The sequence below is a fragment of the Eschrichtius robustus genome, chromosome 7, assembly GCF_028021215.1.
Source record: "Eschrichtius robustus isolate mEscRob2 chromosome 7, mEscRob2.pri, whole genome shotgun sequence".
Taxonomy (NCBI): Eukaryota; Metazoa; Chordata; class Mammalia; order Artiodactyla; family Eschrichtiidae; genus Eschrichtius; species Eschrichtius robustus.
Window position 1 is genome coordinate 111,613,548 of NC_090830.1, and position 13,234 is coordinate 111,626,781.

At 55.1% G+C, this 13,234-nt stretch overlaps 1 protein-coding gene across 3 annotated transcripts; it reads left to right on the plus strand.

Annotated features, from left to right (window-relative positions):
• The first annotated feature begins 275 nt into the window (after window positions 1–275).
• SEMA4G (semaphorin 4G) lies at window positions 276–12,898 on the plus strand. Of its 3 annotated transcripts, none has more exons than XM_068548385.1 (16): window positions 276–369; window positions 3,376–3,855; window positions 3,950–4,098; window positions 4,365–4,427; window positions 7,144–7,242; window positions 7,364–7,457; window positions 7,607–7,720; window positions 7,910–8,079; window positions 8,163–8,332; window positions 8,598–8,742; window positions 8,871–9,093; window positions 9,500–9,615; window positions 9,757–9,932; window positions 10,118–10,179; window positions 11,557–12,613; window positions 12,740–12,898. In XM_068548385.1, exons 2-15 carry the CDS (start codon window positions 3,732–3,734, stop codon window positions 12,381–12,383), a joined length of 2,532 nt encoding a protein of 843 aa, XP_068404486.1. In that variant the 5' UTR covers window positions 276–369; window positions 3,376–3,731; the 3' UTR covers window positions 12,384–12,613; window positions 12,740–12,898. The 3 variants fall into 3 exon arrangements, with proteins under 3 accessions (XP_068404486.1, XP_068404487.1, XP_068404488.1); XM_068548386.1 differs by having other exon boundaries at window positions 9,757–9,917; XM_068548387.1 differs by lacking the exon at window positions 4,365–4,427.
• The last annotated feature ends 336 nt before the right edge of the window (window positions 12,899–13,234 follow it).

Sequence of the window (13,234 nt, forward strand, 5' to 3'; positions counted from 1 at the left end):
TAGGGCTGAGGGGTGGGAAGGTAGAATCAGCCCTTCGAGGGCGCACGGGGTGGTGAAGCCACTACCAGGGGGCGTTACCGGGGCCGCGGCCCTAGGGGGCGGGGCACGCCAGACACCCGAGGGCAGTGTGTGAGCCCTGACCTATAGTGTAGGGTGGGGAGCGCCCTTCCCCGCGATCCACCCTGTTGGCCCCGCCTCCCTGGCCCCGCCTCCCAGGCTCCCGCCCCACCCACCCCCGGCTCCGCCTCCACCCCTCCCCTCCTCCGGCCGCGGCCCCTTCCTCCAGCCGCTGGTGCTGTGGTGCTGTGGTGCTGTGGGGCCGCGGAGCCGCGCACCGCCGTCTCTATGGCCGGGGATCTGAGCGCAAAGGTGAGAGAGGCGTGGAGTGCGGGCGGCGGCGGTGCCCGGACCGGGGGGCGGGGGCCAGGCCAGGCCTTCCCACGTCTATTAAACCCGCCAAGCTAGGCCAGGCCTTCCTCACCGCCAAGTCCCCTGGTCCCGTGTAAAGGCTCTATCTAGAGGGGCGCGGGCCAGGCCTCGGGCCGCGCTGGGCGCAGACCCGCCACCGCAGAGTCGGGAACTGGCGTGGGGCGGGCGCCCGCGTGGCGAACAGTGTTCCCTGGGATCTGGGTCACGTCTCCCAGCGTCTGGCTGCATCGAAGGAGAGCTTGTCCTCGAGCTGCAGCAGTAGAGACTGAGGTTAGACCTGAGGAGAGGAGAGAACCGCGGACTGTCCAGGATGGAGGAGAGAGGGGGTAGCGGGGGAGGGGCTCTCAGGCCAGGAGGGACCGCCATCCTACTGGGCAGAGGGAGATACCACCTACACTAGGCAGGTGGACATCTGGGATGAAGGTCGAGAGCCTGCCCATCCTACACTGATCCTGTTTGCGGGGTGGCTCCCCTCCTCAATTCCCTCCGCCCTAAGATCTAATAGAGGGAAGGTGGTCAGAGTTCAGGGGGCTGGCCCTGGGGGAGGAACCCAAGCTGTGGAACCGGGGGTGGAGTGTGGGATGTGGACTGGAGACCTTGAAGCCTTGTTGCCACTGGGGGAGGGGGGTGGCAGCTCCGCCCCCCCCCTTTAGCCCCATCCTCCCTCCCAACAGGTTAAATGGGGGCTGAGAGCTCCTGCCCAACTCCCATATCTAGAACTGCAGTATACATGGGAGTAGAGGAGGACTAAGTTACACATTCCATTGCATCTTTACTTTGCTAAAACTAGGGGCCTCCTCCTGCCTGGGTTAGGTAGCCCCTCCCTCCCTTACAGAGCAGCCTTGACCCATGCACCCATCCTACTTGAGCATGCGAGGTCAGAAACTTCCCCCATCACTACACACACACACACACACACACACACACACACACACACACTCACAAACACATACTTGGATTCTGGCCTTAGAATTGGGACTTTCGGGAAAGGAGGCAGGGTTCTGCTCTGCATCTCACCCCCAGTGGACACTGGCAGCCTCCAAGCCTGCAGTGAGAACTGGACCCCTGTATGTACATATGTTTGTCTCTGCGTAGATGTAACTGTGTGTTTGAGGACTGTGTGCATACGCATGTAGTTGATACTTTTGCAAACATGACGGTGCCTGACCCACTATATCAATGGGTTTGTGTGCATGTCCCTACATGTACATGTGTATGTGCAGGACCCTCCTGTGAATAGGTGTACAATCCTTCATAGGGACATGTGTGGGTTTATAACCCTCCTTGTTAACCCTATAGGCTGGGTGACTTGCTGAACAAATGGGCATGTAAATACAACTTTACGTGTAAGTATGTATAAACATGTGGCAGGCCCTTTAGGTGAACATATGTGTGCACAAACCTCCCTGTGAATGTGTGTGCGCATGACTCTCCTGCAAGTACACGTGCTCACAGCCCTCTGATGAATATGTATGTGTGTGTGTACCTATGTGCATGCACATCACCCTCCTCTGGACATATGTGACTCGTTTAAACCTGTCTAAGTGTGCCATGCACCACACTCTGAGTGGCTCCTCTGACCTGGGCTGTGTTCTTCTTGCCCAATTCTAGAGGCTGATCCCTCCTAGCCATAGGGCTCCCCGCACCCCCGCTTCTGCACTAAGCAGACCGGAGGCCCAAAGGTAAACAGGTGTGCCTCCACAGTGAGAGGTGGGGCATGTGCTGTTTGCCTGGGGCCTCTTGCTGCCCCAGCCCCCACACCAGGGGCCCATGCCCCTTCTGTGAGCCTGGCACTCTCCTCAGCCTACTCATACTCCATTCTCCCCTCTCTGGGCTCTGCCCACCACAGTGGTGACCTTTACCTCTTGAAAAAACCCTCCAAATTCCTGTTCTCCCTCTGGCCAGTTCCCAGTCCCTTCCCTCTCTTCAAGGCCACATAGTTAATATTTGACCTGGAAGGAAAGGGAGAGGCCAGTTGCCCCCTTGGCCTTGTCTGATGAGATTGGGTGGGTCAGGTTTTTCTCCACCCCTAGCCCAGCCAAGCCTCAGGAACTTCAGAGATCAGGCCTATTACAGAGATCATATCAGACCTGCCACCTATCCCAACCCCACCCCCAGCTGGTTGGCGTGAGGGAGGGTCCAGGTGTGGGAATAGTCTCTAAGATGTGCCAGGAGAGGTGGCCAAGAGCTCAGGGATCCTATCGTTCACCTTTTACATGTTGCTCATGTCTCAATTAAGTGACCTTGCACACTAGAGGCTCCTGTACAGGTATTACAACTGTACAGCGGCGGGGGGTGGAGAGCAGAGGGAGGCAGATACACCCCGAGGTGCCTGTGAGTGCCTGTTTGCAGGTAGGGGCACGTGTGGATGCTTAGCCAGAGGGTATAGTACAGACTCGCATGGGCAGGGCAGAGATGTGCACCCCCTTGTAGAGGAATGCCGAGGAGGAGAAGTATCTAATTAAAGAGAAATTCCAGAGGGAACTTTCAGGCCAGGGAAAAGAAAAAACAAAGGGAAAACAGGACAAAATAAACAAAGGCCCATTAAGCATGTCTGCCCAGGCCTTCCTGCATAAGGCACCCCCGCAGGCGGCAGGGGCAGCTGCTGCCCGAGTTGGGTCTCCCTGTTGGGAAAAGGCACTCTCCCTAGGAACCCGAGCTCCACCAAGATGGAGGCCTAGCCAAGCTTCTGACTCGGTCAGAGGAGGGCTATTACCTCGGGTTTGGGTTGAAGGGAGTCTAGGGTCTTGAAAGCGGACAAGTTCCACCCAACTTCCTGCATCAGAACAGCGAGGGGGACAGAATGGCTGAATCCATCTTCTTGTGGGAGTTTCGTAGATGCTGGGCCTCCTCCCTTTGGTACCACCTGAAGTCTGAGGGTAATGCTATCTACTTTCCATCCACACACAGATGAAAGGGCTTTTTTTCCTGTTTTTTTTTCTTCAGAAAACAGACCTCAGAGAACCAGGACTAGCCCTGCTGTCGGGGCAGGGTGACCCCATCAGTGACCTACAACCCCTCTGTGACCCCAACAACTCCCTCTCACCATGGCGTTTGTATTTGATGCCGACAGGCAGCGTGTAATCCATCCCTCCTCTTGACCTCTTACCTGGGATTCCATGGCCACACAACCCTGTGATTCCATGTCTCCCCAATTCCAGGACCCTCCCTGGCCCCATGACTCCTGACCTTCTAAGTGAACTCCCTGGACCTTAACCCCTGTGACTGTTCTTCCCATCATCCCCTTAACTCTGGCCCTGGCTCCCCTTGGGGGTCTCGTTGGTCCGGGCCTCCCCAGGAAGATGTGGGGGAGGCTCTGGCCCCTCCTCCTGAGCTTCCTCACAGCAACTGCAGTCCCTGGACCTTTGCTGCGGAGACCATCCAGAGAACTAGATGCCACCCCGCGGATAACCATCCCCTACGAAGGTTAGACATCCCCAACCTCGAAAGGCAGCAGGAGCCAGGGCTGGGCGTGGGGAGGCAGCCCCAGACCTGGGCTTATAGCTCCCCCTCTCCCCAGAGCTCTCCGGGACCCAGCACTTCAAGGGCCGAGCCCAGAACTACTCAACGCTGCTGCTGGAGGAGGCCTCAGCAAGGCTGCTGGTGGGAGCCCGAGGCGCCCTGTTCTCTCTCAATGCCCACAACATAGGAGACGGGACTCACAAAGAGGTCAGCCCCTGGAACCTGGACCACCAGAGGGTCTCCAGCTTCATCCAGCTCCTTGGGACCTCAACTTCCTGGAAACCCTGTCAGCCTTCCATAACCTCCTGGTCAGACAGCACTGCCCTTCCTGGCCCAGGTCTCCCTTACTTCCAATACTCTTCCTGAAACTTACCCCCGCCCTGGGGTCCTATCACCTTGTCCCACAGGTAATGGGGAAAGGCAAAGGCATTGGGTTCAATGCATCAGCCAATTCCCTTTACCGCCCCCTCCAGATTCACTGGGAGGCCTCCCCAGAGATGCAAAGTAAATGTCATCAAAAAGGGAAAAACAACCAGGTATGTGGTTCGCCCTCTCCCCAGCTCCTTTCCTCTTTCTTTTCAGTGGGGGATGTCAGGGTTGGTGGGGACACAGATGGAGAGGTACAGATCAGCCAGTCAGTTGCAGCAACCACAGTAAGCACTGTACGTGCCACTGGAGTGGCAGGCCCTGGGAGCAGTATTTTTTTTTTTTGGGAGCAGTATTTTTAATCCAAACGTCTGGTGACCTACTAGCTTGGTCTGAGACAGCATCTTAATCTCCTCTGGGCTCCCAAATAATAATCATGATAACAATAACTAATCTCTAGTAAGTGCTGACTTAGCTATTATCTCATTTAATTCTAAAATAACCCTATGAAATAGTATTATCCTCCATTTTACAGATGAGAAAAATGAGGCTTTGGTCAAGGAATAGCTCAAGTACCCAGTTTTCCGTGGAGGTGTATTAGTGAAGTGTCAGCCCTTTCTGGCTAAAGAACAGGGTGTCTGCAGGGGTCCTGTGTCTGGCTATGTAACATCCATCTGGAGAGCTTTTTACACAGTGGGTTGGTTTTTTTTTTTGGTTTTTTTTTTCTTGGCCACGACCAGGGATCAAACCCACACCCTCTGCAGTAGAAGCACAGAGTCTTAACCACTGGACCACCAGGGAGATCCCTGGAGAGCTTTTTAAAAATACACATTCCCAAGGCCCACTGGCCTGGGGATTCTGATTCAGTGGGTCTGTGGTGGTGTCGAGGCAGCTGCATTTAAAGAGGCGTCTCCAGGAGATGCCATCAAAGGCTGCCTCTTAGTATAACATGGGTAGAAAATGGGGTTGGTGAGGCAGATGGAGCCGAGTTTATGGAGGGTTGTAAACACCCAGCTGGGGGTTTGGATTTCATTCTAGGACAATGGGCACCCTCACCATTTGACACTTTAGAGGGTCTCAAACTTTAATGTGCAGTGAATCACCTGGGTGTATTATAAATGCAGATGCTAACACAGTAGGTCTGGGGAAGGGCCTGAGATTCTGCAATTCTAACAAGCTCCCAGATGAAGCTGACACTGCTGGTCCCGAACCACACTTTGGCTTTAGAACATTTCCCAAAGCATGTTCTGAGGAGCATTAATTTTCAAAAGAGATGTTTAATATTTAGATGAGTTTGGGAAATGCTGCATGCTCAATCCCACAATGCACAGCAATACCCTTAAGGCTTTGAGGAGTCCTCAGTAAAGGTAGGTTTTACCTGTGGTTTCCTACTTATTTGACCACAGAATTCCCCCTCCCAGCTCCCCCGTTTTTTTAATGTAAACATCTTGGGGAAACACTATTATAAGAATATTTATCTGGTCCCAGGCACTAGATGGCTTAAAACAGAGTGAGTCTGGAGGCACGAAAGGCAGTAAGGAGGTTGGGGGCATCATATGGGTCAGAGGAGGGAGGCCTGAGCAGGCTTGTGGAGAGGAGGGATGGATGCCAAAGTACTGCACCTAGTGAGGGAGTGGGATGAGACAAAGAGGCCTGCATGGACTCAAACCCTGGGTAATAGGCAGGAGGAGAAATCATTAACAAGGCAAAGAAGTCAAGAGGGTGGCAGCTTAGGGCATTTGATGGGCAGAGGAGGCCAGTGTGGCTGCAGTAGGGTGAATTAGGCCAGAGGAAGGGGTAGGGCCCTATCATGTAGGGCCGGGAGCATATGGGACCCTATGTTCAGGACTCTGGTGAGTCACTGAAGGGTTTTTAAATACAGCAGTGACATGATCTGGTTTACATTTTTTAAATATGCCTTGGAAAGTGGGTTGCAAGAGGGTGCTGACTGGTAGAATCTCTCTGGAAGGAAAATCCAGACAATGGTAACAGCAGTCTCCTTTGAAGGCAACAAGGATAAAAAGGAGACTGTTTACAACATATCCCTTTCTACCTTTTGAATTTTACACTGTGTGCATGTATTCCTCATTCACTGAATAAATAAATGGTTTCTGTAAAGAGTGGCAGAGAGTTGGGAGAACTGCCAGGTGGTCGTGTAGCTGCCCAGGAAGAGGTGATGGTGGTAATTTGGACTAGGGTGGTGGTAGTGGAGGGGGAGTAGACCAAGTCATGAAACATGTAGGACAAAGACTTAATCACAGAGAGAGACTGAATGTGGGGGTGAGGGAATGGGAAGCAGCAAAGATGACGCCTGGTTTCTGGACTGAGTATGGGATGGACTGATGAAGTGAAGTGGGAAAGACTGGATGAACAGTTTTAAGAGGGAGGATGCAGGTGAGGGAGGGGAGGGGATGAGCTTGGTTTCTGACAGCATGAGTTTGACGTGTCTGTGGGGTATCAGGTGGAGCAATGGCTGGAACCTGGGGGTAGACTGGGTAGTGCCACCCCGAAGCAGGTGTGGGAGCTCCATGACTGGGGGACAGTGCTGAGGAGATGTAAGAGAGAAGCATCTTAGGGTGGTGAGAGCCCTTGGAGCCCCCGAACTGGGGGGTGCAGGGGACTACAGAAGATGCAGGAGAAGCCAGCCAAGTGTGTCAGGCAATCTAAGAGATAGCCAAGGGAAAAGGGGTCATGCCCCTGGGAGACCAAAGGACAGTGAGTTCCAGGGAATAGTCTGTGTTCTGGGCAGTGAGAAGGCCCACCAGGCTCTTGGAAAGAACTATTTGTCCTGTGGGTGGGGGCAAGAGGCAGACCACAAAGCTGGCCTAATGGAAGCAGTCTCTAAGGAGGCCCAGGGCTCACAGCCCTCCCCCACCTGTCCCACAGACCGAGTGCTTCAACCACGTGCGATTCCTACAGCGCCTCAATGCCACTCACCTCTACGCGTGCGGGACTCACGCCTTCCAGCCTCTCTGTGCAGCCATTGTGAGTATGCCTGTCCCTGCCCTGATTGCTGGTCCCTGACCCTGGACTGGTCTGACCTTCGGCAACAACCCTGGCCTATCCTCAGGATCAATGACTTCTGGCCCTTCCTTCACTCCCCCAGGATGCTGAGGCCTTCACCTTGCCAACCAGCTTTGAGGAGGGGAAGGAGAAGTGTCCTTATGACCCAGCCCGTGGCTTCACAGGCCTCATCATTGGTAAGCATGCCCTCCTCCCCACATCGGCCCCTCATCCACAAGCATGCTGTTTGTGGGACATGGATCTCGTTGCTAGGACTTGCCACCCATGTGTTATGTGTCTTGTTTTGTGTGACATGTCTCTCATGGCTGGCATGTCCCTGCCTCAGATGGAGGCCTCTACACAGCTACTCGGTATGAATTCCGGAGCATCCCTGACATCCGCCGGAGCCGCCACCCGCACTCCCTGAGGACTGAGGAGGCACCAATGCACTGGCTCAATGGTTAGGAGGACGAGGCACAGGATGATGGGGGGCAGGGGACTATTTCTTCATCTTTACTCCCTTGGGCAGTTGACCATCCCATCCCCATATCCCCAGGTGATGGTGTCTATTCCTGTGTGTTGTTGAGTGAGGGCGGTTGGGGGAGATCCCAGCCTATCTCAGAAGCCACCTGAACTGCCTGACCCACAGATGCTGAGTTTGTGTTCTCTGTCCTGGTGTGGGAGAGCAAGGCCAGTGCAGTGGGTGACGACGACAAGGTTTACTACTTCTTCACGGAGCGTGCTGCTGAGGAGGGCTCTGGCAGCTTTGCTCAGAGCCGCAGCAGCCACCGTGTGGCCCGTGTGGCCCGTGTGTGCAAGGTGAGGAGGACTGAGGGCAGGGCCAGGGTGTAGAGGCTGAACCTCTGACCCTGGCCCCTGACCCCATGCCCCTACCTCCCCAGGGAGACCTGGGAGGGAAGAAGATCCTGCAGAAGAAGTGGACCTCCTTCTTAAAGGCGCGTCTCATCTGCCACATTCCACAGTATGAGACACTACGTGGTGTCTGCAGTCTGGAAGCTGACACCTCAGCCCGCACGCACTTCTATGCGGCCTTCACGCTGACCACACAGTGGTCAGTGCAGGGACAGTGGGGAGGCAAGGAACGGGGACAGCATAGGGGCTGGAGCAGAGGTCAGTGAAGATGAGATAGGATCCACTGGGGGGAGGCTGGCTGCAGACAGAGAACTTCAGGCACATCCAGTGGCCTGCTCACCCTCAGGAGAGGCCCTGTGGGCCTGGAGCAGGGATTGGTCAGGGTAACAGTGGGCTCCAGCCCACGCAGGTGGGCAGGCTCCATTCAGTGTGACTCAGCCCCCTCCCCTATGTCCCGTCTCTAGGAAGACCCTGGAGGCCTCAGCCATCTGCCGCTACGACCTGGCCGAGGTGCAGGCTGTCTTCGCAGGCCCCTACATGGAATACCAGGATGGTGTCCGACGCTGGGGCCGCTACGAGGGAGGGGTGCCGGAGCCCCGGCCTGGCTCGGTGAGTGCCCAGGCCTGGGGTCAGTGCTGAGCAGACGTGACCCCTGAGAGGGGCAGGAGGTCTAGCCTTGTGGGGAGGACGGGCAGGTGGCAGAGTCCTGAGGTTCACCACCCCGTCCCCCACCACAGTGCATTACAGATTCATTGCGCAGCCGAGGCTACAACTCATCCCAGGACTTGCCATCTCTGGTCCTGGACTTTGTGAAGTTACACCCACTGATGGCTCGGCCCGTGGTACCCACACGCGGACGGCCCCTGCTGCTCAAACGCAGTGTGCGCTACACACACCTCACGGGGACACCTGTCACCACGCCAGCTGGACCCATCTATGACTTGCTCTTTCTGGGCACAGGTGCTTCTGACCCCTGGCCTGAGCCCTTTGGTGACTGCTGGCCTGAGTCCTTGATCCCTGTTGACCTCTAGCCCCCTGGATGACCCCTGATCACAAAACCCTGATGACCATTGATGTTGATTCTTCAATGAACACTCACTACTGGTCCCCAATGACCAATAGCTCTTGGTGATTGCTGACTCCTGTCACCAACCACAGTGACATTTGACCCTAGTCACTAATGCTTCTAAATCCAATAATTCTTGCCATGACTAGCTTAGAGTTCCCAATGTCCAGAGGGCCCACTGCTACTGGCCGAATCCTTGTCCCTGACCTCATGACTCCAAGCTGCTCCCATTAGGCTATTGCAGGGGGCTGAGAGTAGATTCCACTGTTGGAGTCTGACCTTCTGCCATTCTCATACCAGCTGATGGCTGGATCCACAAGGCAGTGGTCCTGGGCTCTGGGATGCACATTATTGAGGAGACACAGGTGTTCAAGAAGCCCCAGTCTGTGGAGAACCTGGTCATCTCTCCGACGCAGGTAGCCCCTGACTCGTGACCCTCAATATTCCGGCCTTGCCAGAATAAGTGGAGGGAGTGGGGAGGCTGGGCAGTGGCTGTGTGTGTGTGTCTGTAAGTGGGAGTGGGGTGTTGCCGACCAGCTGTCCTCTCTGGCTCCTAGCATAGCCTCTACGTGGGGGCCCCTAGTGGAGTCATCCAGCTATCACTGTCCAGCTGCTCCCGCTACCGCTCCTGCTACGACTGCATCCTGGCCCGGGACCCCTACTGTGGCTGGGACCCCGGCAACCATGCCTGCGTGGTGACCACCACCGGAGCCAACAGGTCCCAGGGTAGCAGGTGGGAGGCCATAGGGGGGTGTGAGGGTCCCCTTTGCCCAGGGGATCAGGGCCTGAGGGGTGGAGGAGGGCCTGCCAGCTGCAGGGAGTAGAAGCCAGTTGTTGGTAACAGCTTTACTGACCCTTCCACTGGGGAAACTGAAGCCCAGTTCTCCTTGTTCATAAATCCCAATCTTCTGTCTCCAGGACAGCACTGATACAGGACATAGAGAGAGGAAACCGAGGCTGTGAGGGCAACAGGGACACAGGTAAGTGACGTCACGGATGTGTGTGCGTCTGGCTGCATAGCCTGTCCTCTTTACCATTTGATGCTACTTGTATGTGCATGTATGTATTTGAATGGCTGTGTCTGTGCTTTCAGCGAGAATGACCCAGCACAGAGTAAATACTCGACAAACATTTGTTACAAAAAAAAATTGTAAATAAGGAAACAGGTTCAAGATGTGAAGTTTTTTGTCACTTCTGGAGCTTACAGCCAAGTATATGCACAGGCAATCAAATGATCACACAACCAATTAATTACAATTATTTTCTTTGGTTTTTGTTACAAAAGGAATAATTACAACTATGACAAGGGCTTGCCCCAAGGAAGATCAGATGACCGAGCTGATAACTGAAGCAAGAGCAATAATCATAATAATAATCATAGCTAATATGTACTGAGTACTTACCATGCGCCAAGCACTGATCACTTACATCAACAATTTCATTTATTCTCAGAGCATTCCTATGAGAAAGGTGCCATTATTACCATCTCCGTGAGGGGCAATCTCTCTGGGGCACAGAGAGAATAAGTAAACTACCCAAAGTTAAATCAGCTATTAGGCAGTAGGGTCTGAATTTGAACCTGACCCCAAGCAGGCTGCCTGGAGTTTGCGCTTTTGATCACTGTTATGTTCTCTCCCCCAAGTTAACCGGGCAAATAGAGGGCATGGGGAGGGGGATGACACCCAAGTAGAGGGAAGAGCAGGCAGAGCAAGCTTGGTGTTTGAACAACAAGAGAAGAGGCTGGAGAAATGGGCAGGACTGTGTTGAGGCAGGGGAGTGGCATGATCAGCATAGTGTTTTTAAAAGGTTACCGCACTGCTGCATGGAGAATGGATTAGATGGGGGCCAGCAGTTGGGGAAGGAGAGACATGAACAGGTCTGAGATAGATTCTGGAAGCAGAATCTTAGTGAGGGTTAGACAGAAAGGTGAGGGGGAGAGAGAGCCAAGGGAAACTCAGGTTTCTGGGAAACGGCTGGTAGCACCATACATGGTGATGACAATTCAAGAAAAATACCTGGTGTAGGCTGGGAGGGAAATTTTGGCCTTGGTTCCTGTGACATGTCCAAGAGATGCCCAGCATGTGGAAGGTATTCAAATCTGATGCTCAGAAGAGAACTCTTTGTTGGAGGTAGAGATGAGGAATCATTGGCAGATGTCAGGAATTGAAACCACTGAGAAGGGCCAACGTGAACCTTATGTGGGAGCATGAGCACAGAGCTTAGTCAGTTGTCACCATAATTCCAGATTCTGTGCTTGGTGCTGGGGACCTAACAGTGAACCAGCTGGCTTGCCATCTACAATGCCTTCCCAGGACAGGCAGGCAATGACCACTTCTCCTGTCCCCCGCTCCCTCCAGGGCCACCACCACCACTGAAGACCCGTTCTGTGCTCCGGGGTGATGATGTCCTATTGCCCTGTGACCAGCCATCCAACCTGGCCCGGGCCTTGTGGATGCTCAATGGGAGCATGGGCCTGAGTGATGGGCAGGACGGCTACCGCGTGGGTGTGGATGGGCTGCTGGTAACAGACACACAGCCTGAGCACAGTGGCAACTACGGCTGCTATGCTGAAGAGAATGGCCTCCGCACCCTGCTGGCCTCCTACAGCCTCACAGTGCGGCCAGCCACTCCTGCCCCTGCTCCACAGGCCCCTGCAACGCCTGGGGCACAACTGGCGCCTGATATGCGGCTGCTCTATGTGTTAGCCATTGCTACCCTTGGTGGCCTCTGCCTTATCCTGGCTTCCTCCCTCTTCTATGTGGCCTGTCTTCGGAGAGGTGGACGAGGACACCGACAGAAATACTCACTGGGTCGGGCCGGCCGGGCAGGGGGCTCTGCTGTGCAGCTGCAGACAGTGTCAGGCCAGTGTCCTGGAGAGGAAGATGGTGATGATGGGGAGGGGGCTGGGGGCCTGGAAGGTGGCTGCCTCCAGATCATCCCCGGGGAGGGGGCCCCAGCCCCGCCACCCCCGCCACCCCCACCGCCACCGGCTGAGCTGACCAACGGGCTGGTGGCACTGCCCAGCCGGCTGCGCAGGATGAATGGCAACAGCTACGTGCTCCTGAGGCAGAGCAACAATGGAGTGCCGGCAGGGCCCTGCTCCTTCGCAGAGGAGCTCAGCCGCATCCTGGAGAAGAGGAAGCACACACAGCTGGTGGAGCACCTGGATGAGAGCTCTGTCTGAGCCCAGCCTCCCAGGACAAATGCTCTTCCAAACCAGCCTGCCTGCCCCAGGCTGGGCCGCTGCCTCCCTCCCCAGCACAGACACCCTACCTTCATCCCCGCAACTCCAGGCCCTTCTCCCAACTTTTTGATGTCCCTGTGGGGCTGGCCAGTCAGGCCCAGCCAAAGCCCCCTTCTCAGTCTCCACGGACCCATCTATGAGCAGCCCAGGCCAACCGGTGCTCCTCAGAGGTAGGTGCTCCCTCAGGCTCTGCAGACCCAGACCCAGCTCGTTCCCTTTTAACCTAAGCACTTGGGAGGAGAGGATGCCATCCTCCTGCCCCATTCGTCTGCTCAAACCCTTCTTCTTTCTCCCAGGCAGGGCTCTGCAGGTCCAGATGGCCTCAATGTCACCACCCTCTGCATGGCCCTATGTGCTGGATGGTCCTGAAAACAGACAAGACCTCTGCCAGCCACCAGAGCCACCTGAGCCCTGTGTACATTCACCTGTGCACGCGGAAGAATGTCTATCAGCTGGGCTGCAGGGCCCACACCCCCACTTCCTGGTGCATTCTTGTTTCATCCCTTCTTCTGGACTTTGGGTACCCTCCCAATTGCCACATCCCATCCTACCTAGTCCTCTCCTGCAGTCCCAGCCCCATGTGATAACCTCTTTGGCAAGAGCTTGCGAACAGGCCAGCCTGGGGAGGTAAGACTACTGCATCATTCCCTCTTCTCCCTTAATGTGCAGCCCTTGTAAGTCAGCCTCCTTACCCCCTTAGTCACTCTCAAGTGACAGAGACAGTTCCAGGCATGGTCTTCCTCATGCACACGTGCTTACATTTCCACTCACATGCACCTTCTGAGCCTCCC